Here is a 20,147-nt window from a genome sequence, read left to right on the forward strand (position 1 = left end):
TTTTTTGTTAAAAATAATCTGTTCATTTCGCTCATTGCACATACCGGAAGTGGGCTAATACCTAGCCCTTATCGCTACATGTTGTAATCGTCTTAACAACTGTCATCAATATTTGTATTGCTGTACTAGCCCTCAGGGCATTCGTTTAAAAATCTCATCAATCAACTCGCGCGAAGCTGACATTACTACAAATCAAAATCGGCTGGCAACATAAACAACAGAGAAATCACACATCAATCATAGCAAAAATCAAACGTTGGAATTGGTCTAAACAACACCTGAAAATTAAACACGGAAGAAGAATCATTATAAAGTTTTTGTATACCCTGGTTTTGTGGGTGGACTGCCCCGACCATTTAAGACCATCAAAACCCAAAAAAAAAAAACAATTAAATTAGGATGTCGGTTCAAAATGGAATGTCAAACTTGCTGCAATTTTTCTGGAATGCATTACCGGAAATCATCGGAATGTACTCCTGGTACAGGGTGATAACCGAATTCGGAGTAAGAATGTCAAAAATGACGGAAACTGCGTTGCCGACAGCTTATCAACTGGCAGATAAGGCAGTGTAGGTTTCGAGATTGGGTTACTATGGTACTATTTTATACCTGTATCCGGTCGAATGGTATATTAATCCGTTACATTAATTACGTGTACACTTAGGGCCGGTTGTTCAATGTCTGATTTGCACTAATCGGAGGTAGGAGCTCCGGTTAATTACTAGGATTGCTTTAACGATCACATGTTACATGCATGATGTCGAAATCATCGATAGTGTAGTGGTAGTGATAACCAGACATTGAACGACCGGCCCTTATTCAAAACAAACATTCCATCAATAAATTTATAATTAAAAAAAAATTAATAAATTTTCAGACGGCGTATAAATTTCTGACCTTTGGTTTAACTTTCAACTGTTTTGACATTTAGCCAGTTCCTGTTTTTATGTTTAATGAGATTCATCCCTGAAAACTTTCTTTCTGCAGCAGCACTACTGTGCGGTAAAATAGCTAACGTCAACATATACTCTGCCAAGTGGCACGAAGTTACACCTTTCCAAAACATTTTTTTGGTCCTTAATCAATCCCCCGCTGTGGGAAATAAAAAGTGATTCCGCATGTTAAGGAGTAAAAGAGAAAACTTCTGTTACACCTTCTATACAAATGCTGACAAAAGTTAAAATTGGAGTAAATCTGCTCCAATCGGAGCATAGTCCGGACGCTGATGTATATGTTTTGTATATATGTATGTATATCGTCACCTGAAATGCAAAAAGACGTAACAAAAAAAAATCCAACTATTTAATTGAAACCAGCTTAAAATAAATAAATATCACTGTTCTTAGTTTTAGGCGTAGAGTGGGAGTGTCATTGATAAAATTAAGAGTGAGAGAAATACCACATAGCAATATAATTAAAACTCCCCTATATTATCTTCTTCAATCAAATTTTAAGATGGGGCGTTTTCCAACTGGCTGCCGAGATAGGTCGATCTTTCACTCAGACGTCGAAATACTGTTCGCTTATTTTATTGATTTTATGCGCTTATTTTAATGTGTACTATATTATGCGTGAATGGAAAGAAATGCGATATGCGCATTGACATTAGAATTAGGGTGGTCATGAAGGTTTTATTTGCGGTAGGCTGTATGAGACGGTATAAAAGTAAAAAAAAAACGAGTGTTGTAAAAAACCCTAAATACTAAAACAATTGCATTTACCTCAAAGTTAAGTTTGGAAATATACTGGCTTTTGAACATTTTGGTCCCTCACGTTGTTCCAAACTAATTTTATAGCCGTTGGTCTTCCTCTATTACTCTAATGCTCCTCATCTTGGACAATAAGCCCAATATCAGTATGTCGTCCTGGCAGTGGAGATACATAAATATGTAGATATGTATGTATAAACCTCCTTTTCCAGAAACGAAAACACATTTTTTTCAATTTATTGGCATGTATGTATGTATGTATAGATCTTTTATTCCACATTTCGTTTAATCATTTTCTAGGTATACTATATGCAATACATAATTTACTTATTCCAAAGATTCATTGTTTATTTGATTTCGTGCGTTTGGTTTTTCGTTAGACTCTTTTTAATAATATATGCTTTTTAAATTTCATTTTGTATTAATTTATAATTAGTGTTTAAAGCTACAATATTATAGATTATATTGTGTAGAATATATGCATGGGTAAGTTTTTATTCTTATTTATACATATTTTATATAAATATTTACAAAGCTTTTGTCGTAATGAGATGGGTTACAAATAAAACAAAAAAAAAATTTAATTTATTTTAACGTATTTCCGTTAATTTTTAGTTAATTTATATGATTTATTTTATTTTTATTTTCGTTATCATTATCACTTTAATTTAATTTAATTTTGATTTGTTAACGTAATTTAAATTATTTATTTTACATAATTTTTAATTTAATTTATTTTGTTCTCTTATTTTATTTTATTTTGTTCTCTTATTTTATTTTAATTTAATTTAATTTACTGCATTTTGTTTTATTTTATATTATTTTTTGTTTTATTTTTATTTTAATTTGATTTATTTTATTTTGGTTTATTATATTTTATTTTGTATTTTTTTCACTCTATTTTTAAATTTTTTACTTAATTTTTATTTTTTAATTTAATTTATTTCATTTTATTTTGTTCTTTTTCACTTTTTTATTTTGCTTTATTTTATTTAAAATTACTTTTTTAAATTTGATTTTACTTGATGCAATTTTATTTAAATTTATTTCTTTTGCTTATCCATCGTCTTACAATTCATTAAAACAAATAATAATTAAAGAACACTTTTGGACTTAAGAAGTTTCTGATAATATTATCAAATTTTACTTAAAGTTTTTAATATAACGTTCTAATCAATAATCGTAAAATTTTACAAACACTGGTTACGAAAAAAAGTAAAAATAAAAAATTACTAACTTAAATCACAATGAAAATTGCTTATGACTACAAATCTATCGATATTTAATGCTTTACAATCTTTTAATAATAAGTAACGGCGAAACAAGTTTTTAGGGGAAGAAAACATGCATTAATGCGTTATTTTTTATTAAGNCCCTTCACTCAATTACTAGTTTTGTCCCTTCCCCCTCTTCCTCTTCTCCCTCTCTCTCTATCGATCCCTCCCTAACTAACTTACAACAACACATCAATGCACAAATTTCATCTACTCTCTAGCGCCATTGCTGCGCTACTCTCCCTTTCCTGTTTAATCCGCTTCGCCGCACTCTCGGCGCTCAGCAACATTTTCATATCCTTATCATCGTCAACATCATCACAAATATCAATCTCTTCCCTATCACAATCATCGTCATCATCATCACCACACATCGCCTCTTCCGCCTCCGCTTCGGCTTCCCGTTCGCGTTCGCGCTGCTCGTGCACCTCCTGCCGTCTGCGTTGCATTTCCGCTTCCGCCGCCAACAGTTGTTGCTGATGTTGATGCGCTTGTTGCCTTCGTTGCGCCTCTGCATGCTGTTCGGCCAATTGTTGCTGATGCAACTGTTGTAGATGTTGTACATGTTGTAAATGCTGTTGCTGATTGTAGGGATGATGCTGCATGACATGCGCATGCGCTTGTGCATGCGCCTGCTCTGCGAGGCCACTCATGGTGCCGTTGGCAAGATCTAGGCCGACGCCGCCGCCACCGAGAGCACTGCTCCCCACCACGTCGTGGTGTCGTTTGTGTTTTGATGGCGCGTCGAAGAGCAGACGCGATATGGAGAAGGAGGAAATCGGTGAATTATGTGTGCTGCCCGCTGAGTAGGAGGTGTTCGTGTCATCTGAGGTGGGTGTTTCACGATCACTCTCGTCTGATTTTAGTATATCAGCGGCTTCGAGAGACTTTTTGTGCATGCCCAGCAGCCATGGTGCTACCGATTCATCGTCTTTGGCTGATTTGAGTATAGTTTCGGGAAGCGGCAGCGAGTGTCGCACCATGGCACCGTAGAGGCCATATTCGGCCATTTTGGTGCTATGACCCCAGCATTTTTCTGTTTTTCGCCACTTAGCGCGTCGATTTTGGAACCAAACCTGTAAGAAAAGAAGGAAGATGTTGAGTTGTGTTTCTAAAGGAATTAAATTGAAGCAGTTTTGAGAAAAAGAATGAGATTGAAACAGTTTTTAAAGAAGAAAACAAGAGCAGCCCATGAACTCTCTGAACTCATCAGTTTCTCGCGAAATGAAGGCGAGGGATTATTAGCTCCATTTTTTATTTCTCGGCCCGGGCTTTATTGCCTTAACGTGATTTTCTACTAGAAAATAATTACAATTGAAAAACTTGGGTGCTTTCCTTTCTGGTTTCTAGGCAGCCTAGGTAGCTACAAAGTGCCTCCAATTGTCGTGATTAATCGTAGTATTTGCTCAGAACTAGCGAACCCACATGTCGGATGACAAGACACATCTGAACCGGTTGGGTTGAACAGAGGACTTCCCTTAGATGCACTCTTATTAGCGCTGTTGTTATACTTACCTACTGGGTCAAGGGGTTACCAAGCAAATGACCGTTGCTCTAGGGACCTCAAAGAGGTAAATAGTGTCGAGCACTCGCTGGAATTTGTAGTCCGCTAACTTGGATCAAAACTAGTCTAAATGGCACCCTAACCCAACACAACCTCACCTACGGACTGGTATTCCTAGTTATTAAGTTAGCGCCTTCACTTAAGAAAAATCTCACAAGGGTGAGTTGGATCGCTGTCGTCAACGATCTTCTGGAGGGTTTAGAGAAAATCGGCTGAAAGATGGTTGAAATCTGGGCCGCCAGTTGTGGGAAGCCTTAACAAGATTGAGCTTGTTATTTTGCAAGGAGATATAAAATCTCAATTGCTCAAACTCCTGACGAAGAGCTTCGTTGGGAGCATGGAGCGTTTCTCCTGCAAAAAGCCATAGGTGACAGTAAGCTTTCCTGAAAGCCGATAATCAAGCAAGGAGTATTGTTATAGAAGTGCCATTGGAAAGCGGTAGGGCCTCTCACTGAGGGTGACTTACTGGCTATCTGATACCATAATGAAACCAATTTTTTTTATAGTGTAGTGTCCTTGCAGGGTGCAGCGAACTAGATAAAGCCACCATCGTTTAAGTCGCTGCAGAGTGCAAAGCACTTCGTACCCCGCTACTCTTATAAGGTAATGCTAAACATTATGCCCGTAGGTATAGCAGAAAAGCTGTCGCTGCGGTATCATCCGAGAAGGGTTGGGCGGAGTGTAACATTCGAAACCACAGTCATGTGAAGTTATTCACGGCTGGGTCGAAGCTGCATCAGTTTCAAATTTTGGCTATGGGATCACTGCAGTGTTTTCCAAGCGGATATAGCCAGGCAATAATCAGAGCCATTTGCGCTTTCATGATAAGTTAAAAAGGTGTGGAGGAATACCAAATTTTCACTCAATCGCAGCAGGTCACTTCTCTATCAAGCTTCCTTGGGTCCGATGGCCCAGCTATATCGCACGTAACTCCACGGCCAATGAGCTAGCCAGTTGGATACCCTTCAGCCATTGTCGCCGCGTAAAAAAGGGTGACGGTTCTATTGGCTACGTGTGGTCTGCATCTGGATAGAAGGGCTTTTTTCAGCGTAGAAAACGCTGGAATGCAAGACGGCTAGCTCCGTTTGGGCACGGACTGTCACGGAAAAAGTTACATGTCTCATTGCTGGTGGGTAATCTAATCCGCCATTGTGCAATTGGCAAAGTTCTTTATTACCTTAAGCCTCTACAACAGCAGCAGCAGCAGGATGATGCTTTAGAACTACCTCAGCATCTTTGACTCATCTGCCCCACTTTCGTGAGTTTTGGTTTAAATCTGTTAAGTTTTTCGGGAATAGAGATAAGTCACTAGTGGAATAGAACGTTAGTTATAATAAGACTGCAGATGCGTATGCAAATAACGAAGTTGGTTTGTTGTAGTGCTTCCAAAGTTTCCACTCAGGACTCAATTAGGGGCATTTTGCTGCAGTTCTCGTGAAATGTGATCTTTCATTCTAGTATCATAGCCTATCTGCCAAACATGTTTGCAGCTTAAACAAACCATTTTGAATAGCTTATGAATGTGTGCATAACGCTTATCCACTAACTGCTTTCCCAAAAGTTGTATGTATTAAAGAAGTTGGACCTGGGCATCCGCTTAGGAAATACAATACTCTACCCCGCTGCCATTTAAGCTGGAGCTGCTGCATATTCTGTTATATGGAAGTCCTGTTCTATAAGATTGCCTTCCTAGCAGCCAATGACTGGTAATAGTCGGTAAAATACTAAATAGCAGCTCGGCCGTTCTTTTCCTGCTATAGTCAGGCGAAAGCTCGCATGCCAATGACCGGTAATGGTCGGTACAATATTAAATAGCAGCAGGGCCTTTCTTTTCCTGCTATAGTCAGGCGAAATCTCACGTGCTACCTTACATGTTTGGAACTCTGATCAAGTCATCTTTTCTCTCGAATTTGGAAATGGATTTCTGGTTGAATTTGTCCGAGAGGGTATCTCAGTAACACCGCTAGAGATTCATCCAAGCAAGTTTATGCCTTGACCAATTCATCTGCTCTATCGTTGTCTTCTATTTGGCTAAGTCACCGAGCGTAGCTTCAACTTGGCATTACTTGACTAGCTTAGACTTGACCTGCAGGTTAAAGTACCGGTACTTGACATATCTCCTATCGGTCACAACGCGAACATACCGGGTTTGGTATGAAAACGAACTGCAACTTTAACATGAGGTGTTCATTGGAAGAGACCGATTGGCGCTATACAGAGACTTTTGTCGCTTGTTCAAATTTAATGCATATTATATTGCTAAAACCTAATAAAAAGTATTAAACAATATTTAAAGTTTATTAGTATAAAGTCTATGTATGGTGTACGAATCATTCAAAAATCCAATTGGCGCTTTCTAAAATCCATTTGACTACTCTAAAATCCAGTTAAACCATTCTAAAATCCACTTGACGTTTTCTAAAATCTAATTTACGTTTTCTAAAATTCAATTTACGCTTTCTAAAATCCAACTGGAAATTGTGTGGTAGTGGCACCACTTCTTCTATCAGCTGACACGGTGGGCTATATTGCCATCGTTTGCCTGAAGTGTGGTTTTAGTAGATGATTTAGCTAGGAGTGGCGCCAATATTATTTAGTATCCTACAGGCCTCAAATATGCCCAGAACTTCATCGTTGCCAGCCGCAGGAACCGATCGACACCAAGCTCTTCAGAATAGATCGCAGTCTAACTTGGACCTACCAGTGTACATAGAGATGACTTCCCTATTAATAGCGGCTTGAGCTTATTAAAACAGAGGAGAGGGCTTTGCTCAACAACTCCGTTTGAGGAAAGGCATCCTTCAATTATACATATTTTCCAGTGAGTAACAATAAATGTTAAATGTGCAGGATTCTTTGGAACACTTGAGAACTTCAAAGATATTTTAGGCGCGCGTGTAAACTTAAGTTTAATAAATGGTCTTTTTAAAAGAGTGAAAAAAATAAAATAAATTCACTTTCAACTCATTTTTACATGCCTCACACGAACATTTCGCACTTGAAACGCAGCGTTGCCGGCTCGCATACCCCAGTTTTTACCATGAAATGCACTCGAAAGTGACTGAAATATGAAATGATTGGCGGTTGGTGCGCTATGCGAAGGGAAATTATATTACCAACTTTTGCACTACTTACTCAGCATTTGCTGTCGTGTAATTATGTAATTAGTAATGAGTACGACCGCCTGCCTGCAGCCACTCAGTCACTAATAAAATCCATTTGAACGAGAAATACTCGTAGAAGTGCGCACATTGAAATTAATGCCACGCGTGGGGATGGGTGTTCGTGTTTTGCTGCTCGTTCGTATTTTGGGGGTAAGTTTGGCGCACAAAATGGTGGCAAAGCCAAGGAAATTGAAATAAAATTATTTCCTTTTATATGAATGCAGGCAAGTATATATATATACCTAAAGTCCCCACACACAACAACTATTACACCAACGGCGAGTTGCCACCGAAGCGACATAACGCCTATGACGCGTGCACTGGCAGCGGGTGGTTCGAGCTTCTACGCCACGTTTGGGTATGAGCGTTCAGCCTTAGTGAGCCTCTGTAGTGTGGTGTGTTTGTTTGGAAAAGTTATGAGTATTGCAAATTTATGACTGTTATTTTTTACGTACGCTTGTAGCTCTAAGCGTATGGCCCATGATATGTTTAAAACTTTACTTGGTACCATTTTGTTGTCATTGCTAGTTTTTCAAAGCTTGTGTGTCTGCAAATGCACACCAGGATAATAATTAGTTGCTCATTAATCAACAAAGCAACGAATTGCTGAGTTGGAGGCCAATACTGTGCGAGCTCGGTAATGAGCTGCATGTGCGAAGGACGTGTGTGCGGGTATTTAACGTGCATACAACAAAGAATTAACCTCGTTTTCATTGCCATGGAAGTGTTAGCTAGCGGTCAGTCATGTTTTCGCGCGTTACCACCACCGCCATAGTCACCATAGCCACAATCACTTTCGAGCAAAAAAAAAAAACTATGCTCTCCCCCGCGCGCCCACACTTCTCGCTACTCATCGCTCCCTGAACGCTACTACCGTGTTGCATTGTAAATTTGTTTCGCTGCGAAAAGGAACTGAAATTTGATATTCAATTAAAAGAATTCAACAGCAAAATGCGAACAAATTTTTATAATACCACATTTATTTATATGTACCTACGTTTGTACATATGTGACAGCGCGCTATTCAAAACAAATATAAAAATACCAGCGTGTTGGGGATTTTGTTGGATTTTAGCGGCTTTGGTATGTGTTTTAATTAAATAAAATTTTTATTTATTTATATCTACAAAAGTAAGGAGGATTTTCGCACGCTTCTCTGTGTGTATGTGTTTAAAAATGTAAAAATATTTGGTCATTTTGAAAAGGTGGAATGTGTAAATATTTATATATTAAGTGTGTGTGATTTTAATTTTGATGCATGCAAAAAAGGCTCAGAGAAAATCCGCCACAGATACGGATGAATAATGAATGAAAGGTATGTATGATTTGCGACCGCACACTTTTGAGCATTTCGAAAATGTGAATGTAAAGAAAATAGTAATTCGGTAAATGGGTTTAATTGAAGGCAGTAGGCGAGACAATCGCTTTGTTTAATGACTGATTTCTTTTGGTGAAGATAAAGGCTAGATTAGGAGGTCATTAGAAATTCAATATTTTCAGCTACTGATTTTTTCGTACTGGATGAGAAGAAGGTGGTAGATTCCGCTTTACAGGGCTACTTGCTACCGGCTCAATGTATCTATCGATTATTATTATATATTAGGCCTATTATATTATATATTATATTGTATATTAGGCCTAAAGTTCGTTGTAAAATAATGCCAAAAGAGGACGCACAAGTGTTTCAACATAGTTTTCTTTTAACTCAATGTACATCATACAACGTTTGCCCAACATCTTTCCAATAATTCGCTTTCTCATCGAGCACCTCTTCGTTCGAATCGAATTTTGTGTAGCTATAAAGCCTTCGCATACTTATTTGGAAACAAAAATTAAACAAGATGGTTTACAATTTTTGAAACCTGCTTTCAGATTTGTAATCAGCTACCACAAAGACTCCTAAATAGTACCAAAAATCACCAAGTAACAAGTTACGAGCGAATTCAATACCTTTGGAAAAATTTGTCCGCCATTTTGGATTGACCTAACTGAAGATTTGCAATCAGTGGCTCCATAAACTAGTAGCTACGAAGTGGTGTACAAATCCATCATTGCGAGCCTGTTAAAATAGTTTTGTCCCGACAGGTTCTCTATTCAGACTACTGTGACCACATGAGAATCATTATAGACGATTTCAATGCCAGGGTGGGCAAGGAAAGAAGCTGCTCTTTGGTGTCATCATAGGAAAGATCTGATATTGGACTGTGAAAACTCTCTGCTCCGCTCCGTTCAGTGTGGATACCTGCCGCTACGCCTCGCTCTGTCTTACCTTTAGGTTGCAGACAGATTGGAAGCGAAGCCGAAGACGAAAAATAGTGCAGTAGTAAACATAGTATATAGTTGCGGTCTGGATACTGTAGCCGCCTAAACAGCTACCTGTCCGGACTCGACCTCAATATCCCCTATGAGTGTTCGGCATGTGGAGACTCCCCGCACGACACCAACCACCACTTCACATGCCAGCTCAATACCACTCAACTAACACCCCTCGCCCTTGGTCCGATCCTATTGAAACTGCTCGTTTCCTGGGCCTACCGTTAGTTGAGCTTGACGAAAATGATTGAAGGATGAACCGAAGTAGGCGCGGCTTAGTAGTGCCGCTACAACAACAACAACAACACGAAGATGACAACGATGCACCAGCGGTCAGCTTGTGCGGTACTCTTTTAAAGGACGAATCGCTTGCTGTGATGAGTTGTTTACATTTTATTTAATTGTTTGCAATTGTGAAAAACCTCATCTTCCACTATGGACTCTCGCCAGCTTGCCCGCAACGCAAGCAATTCGTTGCCGGTTTCATCTTAATCTTCATCTTCATCTCTAGCTTCGCTTTCACTCTGTCTGCAACCTTAGATAGCAGTACCAAGCTTTGTAGCTTCCAGCGTCTAGAAAACAAAAGTGAAGGTGTCTGCAGTTGCATGACGGTTTGACGTTTATTTCTATCCAAATCAGTACTCGGCAAGTTATAATGGCCACCGTGAGAAGGTAATAATGGTGTTATTTTATTAACGAATCAAAATAATTAAGGAAAGAAAGTTTGTAAATCTCAATTATTAGCTGCGAAATTACTTTCCCACAAACATAAGATAGCGAAAAACAGTGTTTTGTGGCTATTAACACCGTCTCCATCACAACAGGTTTTTCTCTGCCTCTTCGCACCACTTTCATACTTTATCAATAACAATCTAAACTAAATAATTCACCGCAAAACTTGTCGTTGTTTAGTACTTAAGCGATAGTAAATCCCTGAACTAATTAAATAAATGATTGTTGAAAGTCAGTTGACTACATTAAATTTGCTGCTATCGCTTTGATTGTTGTTGCATATTAAGGGTAATTGTAATGACAATGGTAACATCTATAATGCGCGCAACATTCGTGTAAGCGGCACGGTCAATTTTCAATTACCAAATGAACGATGAAGTGGAAAAGAAAAAAAAGTGGACGAGTTTGTGAAGAAATGTATTAAGCGGTATTTTCTAAATAGAATAACGAATTCCCGCGGGACAACTTGAACGGTAGCGTGGAAAAGTTGAACTTCATTCGCAGCAGATAAAGTTTGCGTTTGACGGCGCCTTAGTAGTGAGGGTGTGCATTTCGCTCCTGGTGTGCGAGCGGCGAGAGGCGAGCGACAAACACTGGCCACACGACACGCGCGCTCATTTGCCACAAATTTTCAAGTGGATGCGTGAGAAAAACTGTTATTTACGGCGAGCGCAACTATTCGCTTGACAGCTGCGGGTTTGCATGCTGTAGAGATGCGCTTGCAGATATGTATATATGTATGTATGTAGTAGCTTGAGTAGCGGTTAATGTGCAATAACCGGGCATATAGGCGCGAACGCGTGTTGCAATTCTCCAAGGTATGTTTTACTACTATTGAAGGGGGAACAAATATGAAAAATAGCTAGTGCAGTGCACTGCTTTAAAATAAGACAAGTTCAAGCGGCAAATAGAAATTACTTTCACTTGACTGAATTATCTGCAACAAGATCGTTTGGCTTAAATGTATGCGGGCATGAGGAAGGGAACTGTAACAGCAGCAAGCAACCCCTTGTTTGTTTATGTTTTTATTTTATCTAGTTTCATTTGTTATTGTTGCTGGTAAGTGTGTAGCGTGTTTTGTTGATTTTACACTTGTTGTTGCGCTTGTTTGTCTGTCAGTTACTGTTTGGCAACAAGCACTGAATCTCTGCATGTATTTATTTAATTCACTGGTTGCTATTGTTGGTATGTATCCTCATGTACTCTGTTTTTTATTGTTGTTTTTGTAACACTTGTCATACAAATAGCAAATTAAATCTGCTTGAGTTAACAAATACACACTTCAAAAAGCACCCTAATTTCGAAATTGCCGCACTATTACACTCTAAGTCCATGCATTTTGAACTTATGGATTTCTAAACCAAAATTTAAATAACTGAGCGCGTGCAAATAGTCCTCACACCTGGAAGAAGTGAAACTTCATGGAAAAAGTTCCAGAAGGTAAGAAATTTGCTATCTATTTTTTAATATGTTCTTCATCTACATCCTCATCTATTATAATCACTATCATCTCCAGCCTCGTCTTAATCTTGATAATTTTTTTTCTATCTTCATCTTCGTCTTCATCTTCATCTTCATCTTCATCTTCATCTTCATCTTCATCTTCATCTTTATCTTCCCCTGAATATCAGTCTAAATCTTTTCCTGTATTTTAATATTTGTTTTTTGTAATTTACTTTACTTATATTTGCCGTTGCCTTTATATATGTATTTGTATTTATCCATGTCTGTCCTTGCCCCTTGTGAGTTCACTATCCATGCATTCGCCATATACACCCTTCACCATGTGCTTAAATATTTAACGCAAATATCACCGAAGTCGTTTATAATGAAGTTTCATTTAAAAAATATTTAATCCAAGCTTGCCTAAATGTGAAAAAATAGCTCAATCCCTCTCCTATCACTCTACATACGATTGCCATTTAAGCACACCTCAGCAACAATGTTGCTGCAACATTGCTGCATAAAATAATGGACAACTCACTTCAACAGGGTGGTTAGCATAAATTAAGCTGCTTCAGATGTAGCGAAAGGGTGTTTTTGCTTGTTGTTGCTTTGTAACTGGTTTTTTTAAATGTAGTGTATTTCTAGCTTCTAGCGGCTTGTTGTTTTTGTTTTCGTACATCGATTAGCAGACAGCAAAAAAACGAAACGCTATAAAAAGTGGAAATCTTGCTTGTCATACAGCGTTGCTGGTATAGTTTTTGTTGTTGTTGTAGGCAATTACTATTTATAATGTCTTGATAAATGTGTTTAACCAATGATAATGACATTTTAAAGTATTTTTTATGCACTACATTGAGTTTATGAAAAAAATTAAAATCTACTACTCGCCTGTTGGTTGGTTGTTATTATTGTACCAGTTGTCAGTAGACAATGTTAACAAGTGTAATGATAATTTTATTAAAATGTTTTCCCCAATAAGAGTATTTGGGTGTGTGTATATGTGTGTGTAAGTTTTTCTATAAAAACCTTTTTACTCGCATTTTGTTATGTTAATTCGCATTTGCGCGCCTATAAAAATTTAATGTCTACATAACCTAAAATATTTGTTTACAGCTCACTGCACTTTTTCATTTTTAAGGCATTTTTGCATACACAGTACTATATACAAATAAAAACATTTATGGGCCGATTACGGATAGCAACACAACCACGGTTCGGTTGCCAGCTGACAACGCAACTGGAAAGAAAATTTGTATTACGAATGGCAACTATCGTCAGTTGCTGTCGAGTTATCGATAATCGAAACTGGACAGTTCGATAACCAGTAAGCGGCTATAAACAAGCTGTGCGACTAAAAATAAATTATTAAAGTAAAGAGTTTTAAAGAAAAGACAGCAATAAAGCTAAATTCATCACAGTTATTTGTTTAAGAGGAAGAGAAGTGCATGAACGCGGCCTTAAAGGATAATTCCAATCCTCTAGAGCTACCGCGTGTTCTGAAGCAAAACGTAATGCTCTCAAGGTATTTCTTTTGTTACCGTTTTGTGTTCATTTTCATAGCATATTAAGGACTTCCAAAAGTAGCTGTTGTATAATTGGTTAATAAACAGATGAACCACTTCGTTCAACTACAAAACCTCCGCTCATAACAGCTTGTGCATCTCTTCGATTTTTCGCAGAAGAAAGTGCCACAGCTATGACTTTAATTTGGAAAACTTGGTGTGTCGGGGTCGTTTTAAAAGAGGTATTTCAGTTGATAAAGGAAAAAATTTGCAATCAGTGTTCGCTTTTGTTTCGCCAAAAGGGCGTACTCCACGGGAACGAAAACTTCAAGTTGTTTTGTTATTTTCACCATATTCTGTAAAAGTAATTATTAAAATTAATTAATTATTAAAAAGTAAAATGTATGACACAATTTTCCAATTTTCGATCCTAAATACGCTCCAAAAATATTCCCAGCCACCAAAAAAATGTAGTCGCCTGTATACACACTTTGGAGCAACTGCAGTTGTTAGTTGAAAGTTGCCAGTTGCCATCTGTAATATCGTTTTGGCAACTAGCAACGCAACTGAAGGTCGATTGCTATCGATATTCGACCCATTAGTTTTTTTTGCTTTTTTCAATTTTCATTTTGACTGTTGCATGTAATTATGCACAATTTGAACTCGGTACTTAGATGATTGAAGGAAAATATAAATGTATGTACATATGTATATCGAGAACGCCTGTTTACTGCTACATCGAAATTAAGGAGAGCTTTGTGCTGAAGCTCGATGCATGTAGTAGCGTAACGCCAACAATTTGACTACAACCTACAACCATTTGCCGGCTTTAGTTAATTTCAGTACTTCTGCAGAAATGGTTTGCCGAGTGTCTTTAGCCTTATCCTTGTGGCGGCTGGGCACTCGCACAAAAGATGTTTGAATGCCTCCTTTGAGCCCGGGTCCTTGCAGTTGCGACAGAACCTATTGAGGGGTAAGCAAACTGCCGTGAGTTTGTTGGTGTTTTCTTTGCTCATTTCTAAAATATGTCTGGTTTTAAGTGGGCCATAGGACAAGCAGAACTTCCGAGTATTCCTATACGATCCTGAACGGTTCCACCTCTGTTCTGCTCTTCCGTAAATGTTCCTGTGCCCCGGGACTCATATTAGGGCAACCTCGAACTTATCAGAATCGAGGCCAGCTCGCTCCTAAAGTCATTGCTCAAACCTCAGCTACTACTAGGTCGAGTGCGATAGCCTTCTTCCCACTCATACTTATAAATGTTCTAAGGATACTCATATCCAATGCTTTCTTTCACTTTTCAGCACCCATCATCCTCTCACAAAATGTTAAAGTTTCTCATTAACCACTCAAAAAGTTAAAGAATTCTAGACACTCAAAGTCAAAGCATACTGAAAATTCGTATTCTACTCTGGATTAGCAGGAAGACCAAAAGGCATTGAAATGGTAATATTGGAGGCGCAGAAGCACTTCTTGCCGTTCGCTTTTAAGAATTTCCGTTGAGACAAATCAAGTTTTCTTCCCACCTGTAATAGCCGTTTAAAACCCTGAAAGCTAAAAACGCTTCAAAGTCGTGAGGAGATGCTTGGTGTTAAGGAACGTCCACACAGAGAGCCCTTATGGCTGTGCTGAGATATGAGCTCATAAGAAATCTGATAAGCGCTAAGTAAACAAGCATTGAAATGTGCACAACAGAAGAATGAGTTTACTTTTCGACATTTTGAGAACTCAATCTGTAGCTTCTCAGTTTATAAGATAAGCAGTCCGGATCCAAACGTGTAAACACGAAAAGATAGAGCGTATCGGTTTCGTTCTGTGTTATATCGCTAGTCTTTTGGTCCATCCGTGGTCCGTCTGTCTTGTCTTCCGGTCGGTAGGGTGAGAGAGGGTACGTAGGGTCCCGTAGGAAAAAATCCATTCAATAGTAATGCCTTCTAGGACACGTTAGCACTGGACGCGATTCCAGATTGCTTGATGGAGCCTTTGTCGAGAAGTCAAAGTGCGTTTAAAGTGAACTTTTAGGGTTCTGATATTCTATTGAAAGTTGACAGTGTACAAATTTAAGGCTTGCAAGGCAATAAGATATTCTAAACTGCTCTTAATGTGGCATTACAATTCTCAGTCCTTGTTTTTTCAGTTTTATTTTTAAATGGATTTGCATTTTTCCACCGTACATATTTTCACTTCATTCCTTTTTTTTGTACTGCATAATTATACATTATTAACAATAGCATTTTGTACAATTAATGCAAATGCTAGTAGCAATAACGAATAAACGTTTCAAATAATCGTAGTAGCTGCTAGTACAGTACCTAGACATCAACGCTACACTCGAGTGGGTGGATGGCTGGTGGCTGGTTGGGTTGTTGCACTGGGTAATTGTATAATTATGGTATGCACAAAGGTAGTAGGAATCAGGAAAGCTGAAAAAAGCAAACCCGTTTAGCGGAAATGAAATTATAAATGCAACAAACATAATTAAAAAATTATGTTATTATCCTGTTAGAAGAAGGCAACGATGCAAATTTTTACTTTTGCGCACACACAGTACTCTCGCGTAATATTTCAGATTTTTTCCTGTTTTAATGAACTTTAAATATCACTTTTGTTATTAAATATGTACTTATCATATACAGTTATGAAAAAAAGTAATTTTGTGCGCGACTTGATGAGCCGTAAGAAACGCCTGCAGCTGGTAAAATTTGTTAGTTACAGAAATAAAGCAATTTTTGCCGCTACTTTGCACAAGTATTTGCATGAATTTTATGAAAATTGTAACGTACTCAAAAAAGGAGAAAACAGTGAAAAAAGCAGCACAACAAACGGAAGGAAATGTGCAAACTGAAATTGCTTAGTTATTCGGTAATAGCAAATGAGAAGAATTATGTATGTCTCAAAAAGTTAATTTCAGCGCATTTTGCAAACCTCGACCGCTTCACAATACAAGTGGATACGGAAAGTTGAAATTTTTAATCTTTTGTGCATTTTTGCGCGCAAATTTAATTATTATTTTTTTTTTTGGTGTGTGTACACACTTCAAAGCAAATTTCGCGCAGGAAATCTTGAAAATATGCATGTTATACTCTCAAGTATTGCAATAATTGCGCTTTTTGTACTTCCTTTCGCTTTGCGACCATAAATGCATTAAATACTCGAAATACCCGAATAGCAAGGCGGCATTTAGGCAAAGGACAACCGCAATTTGCCAATTGCTGCAGTGCAAGTGTATTTGGGTATAAATGCAACGAAAAAAGAGGCATAAAAACGAAAATTCGCACATGCGGTTGAGTGCATTCCAGTTTTTTTTATTGTTTTACTGTATGAAATACTTGAAAATTGCCAAAAAGCACCCTGCACCCTGAAATATGCTGCCTTAATAGCAGGCTAATCAATGCATGAAAGAAAACTAGGCATGAAAAGTAGGCATATTTACTGCTATTGATCAAAGAACAGCGCTAAGTGGCTGTAGAAAGTGAGAGAGTGGCTCTTTGAAGGGAATTAAAGTGGGCAGTTCTGGTGAAAATTGCGCCTTTTTGTAAGGCTATTATGTAATTTCTGCTAAAGGAAGCAGAAAAATACCGAAATAGTATGTAGTTAAAACTGGCAAATTGAACGGCGCAGCAACAAATGATGCACTCAAAACATTACTACATTGAAAGCGTTCTTTAGGCCGCAGCAACTATCGAAATATAATTCCTTAAATATGAATAAAATAGAGTTCCTAGCGGCGGGGTGCCAATACCCCTTCGTATTAAGCAACTGACGCATCTCGCTATTTAAAAATGTATTTAATTTTGTACATTACTTATGTGGCAACCCTGTCAAAAATATTTCAGACTGAAATCATACGTTTGATACCCAAACTGTAGTACTTAATTGACCTTCATGCTTTTGTTATATGTGCAATGGCAACACTGTTCAAGATTTGTGATTTGCAATTAAAAAAGAAAAACAATTTGATATAAGTATTTAGATGTGTATGTATTCAAATTGGTATGTTTATATAGAACATTTATTTTATATATTTTTTTAATTTTATATATGGCAACCCTACTCAAAAGTAGTTAAGGCTGACAGTTTTTTTAAATATGATTTCTTTGATAGCCACATTAAATAAATAATAATAAATAAATAAATTTTTAGTTTGACAATAGAGTAATTTTAAAAATTTAAAATAATGGCAGCCCTATTGTAAAGTTTGTCTGTTATGAATCTTTTTAAAATATCTTTCGTTCTATACAATATCATTTATTTTTTTACATATATATTTAACTTATATTCGAGTTTAGAGGAGCGTACCTACTACCACTCTATAGAACCCACTCTTATTCCTGGTCTGCGCACAATTTGAGGGTTGGCAATTTCTTTCAAAAACTAAACTCTTTTACTTAAGACAATATTGTTGGCATTGTATTCGTAACTTTTTACTATTTCCCCATGGCCTCTTTTCCATTCGCCCGGCAATAACTAAAATTCTTACCGTGCTTATGAAATAAAATTCATATAAGTTGTATGTACATAAATACTTCAAGTTGATAGTTCCATTTTCTCACCCTGCGTTTTCTACAATTCTCAGCGTACTTGTAAAATATTTACTATATACACAGGTCGTTAATTCTGTCAGTGATTTACTAAATTGTGCAACTACGAATTAAAAGCATCTCCCGAAAAATGAAAAAATAGGTGCATGTTCTTTGATCCTGTAGGTTTTCATGGGATAATTTTTTCGTTACGGAAATGCCTTCGAGGGTTTCTAACTTCACGGTGCTTTTTCGATCTGCTATTCTAATTTGGTGGTGTGTTTTGATGTTAATGAGTTTTACCGCATTCTTTTTCGTGGTGGAAAAGCTCGCGACTGCGACAAGAAAATAAAACTATAACTTGAGTTTGATTGGTAGAAGTTATCTCTGCGCGTTGCGGTAGCCTGCCGGGGGGAAACTGTGATTAGAAAAAATTTAAATTGGATGTTTTAGGTGAGTTTCCAAACTTGAGGTCCACCGAGTGATAATCCACGTATTACCTCTCGATCATGGCAGACACTCGTACGACCTAAGTAGTTAAAATCTAGCCTCAGGATTTGCTAAACAGTTTCCTACTTGACACAATTTGTTTATTCTGGAAGTATGAAACCACTGCTTTTTCGAAGTTATGTTTACAATGAGAAAGCTTTTTAGATACTTCCGCTCCCGCCTCTGTGCGTTGCTTTGAAATGAACGAAGTGGGCCATACTTCTTTCTACCTACATACATACTTCAAGTTTCCTTTACGAACTTAATCAAATCAGTAATGGCACACATTAGAGAAAAAATAATGAAATAAGACAACTTAATTTTTCCCGGCATAAAGCTTTCCGCTACTGAACACTCATTAATACACCAACCTTTTCCTAAATTGCGTTCGGTCATAGAATTATATTTTTTGTTGTACAAATCTTGCTACCATTACTACTTTTCTCATCACTTTCATCTCCACCGCAGTAATGCAACTTTACACTTAAATTAGCACGCAACCCACGCACACGGATACTTTTAAGCTCTGCCGTCTACCACTACTACTAAAAACTACCGCCAAAGCTCCACTTCAACTTTCCTCAGATGCATTTGATCATTCGAGTGTGAAGGCTAGACGCGCGGCAGACAGTAGTGTAAGTAAGTGACACAAACTCGTTTGTGGTTTTAGTGAGGAAAGTTTCAAAAGAAAAGAATCAGTGAATTAACAAAAGATGAAGTAAACCAGTTAAGGTAGTACAAAGCATTAAAACAAATGAAATAAAAAGAAAAAAGTATACGCACGCAACGCAAGAAGGTAAGCAGCGGCGAATGTCAAACAAAGGCACGCTGTTATGTGTAGTAGAAGAAAACGTAAAAGTGCGAAGTCAATGTAATTTAGTAAGCTACTACTCTCACCGGCTACCCGCACTATTTGCGTCTCACTTGCGCAACAACTTCTCGCGCCTGCAATGCTTTTTAAAGTTGTGCGCTTCTACATAGACTTACTTGTACAGACATTCTCACACAAATAGCAACCAAAAACCGCAATAACTCACGTTAGGAGCAAAGACAATGTACGTTACATACGAATTTGTAGCCGTGGAATAAAACGAAGTGCTGATGCTGCTCTACTGCAGCCAGTCAGTGCCAGCCATATTTGTTGGCTGCTTATGAGTTTTCAAGTGTTGTTGCACGACATTGCAATAACAAAAGTGTGTAAACTTGAAAACCCATAAAAGATCTGTATGCACATTAAAAAAAAGGGAAGAAAAAACCACAAAAACTCAGCAAAAAATAAAGCAAAACTCAAATACTTAGTATGTCGTGCAAATGTGGCACGCAACAGTGTGAGTGCGCAAACTTAATGGCTGCGCTTCGATTTTACACTGATGAATAGGCCTTGAGAGCACAGTTTGCCATGCTTGTTTTCTGTTTTCCATGTGTTTTTTTTTT

At 37.7% G+C, this 20,147-nt stretch overlaps 1 protein-coding gene across 1 annotated transcript; it reads right to left on the reverse strand.

The window, feature by feature from the left end:
• Positions 1-3,090: 3,090 nt before the first annotated feature.
• Positions 3,091-19,712, reverse strand: LOC108359603 (probable serine/threonine-protein kinase fhkB). The gene is made up of 2 exons (XM_017611526.1): positions 19,701-19,712; positions 3,091-4,059 (listed from the first exon to the last, which is right to left on the reverse strand). The coding sequence occupies exons 1-2, from the start codon at positions 19,710-19,712 to the stop codon at positions 3,190-3,192; spliced, it is 882 nt and encodes a 293-aa protein (XP_017467015.1). The 3' UTR covers positions 3,091-3,189.
• Between the last annotated feature and the right edge of the window lie 435 nt (positions 19,713-20,147).

The sequence above is a fragment of the Rhagoletis zephyria genome, unplaced genomic scaffold (assembly GCF_001687245.7).
Source record: "Rhagoletis zephyria isolate East Lansing unplaced genomic scaffold, Rhagoletis_zephyria_1.1 Rzeph_scaffold_00419, whole genome shotgun sequence".
NCBI classification, from domain to species: domain Eukaryota; kingdom Metazoa; phylum Arthropoda; class Insecta; order Diptera; family Tephritidae; genus Rhagoletis; species Rhagoletis zephyria.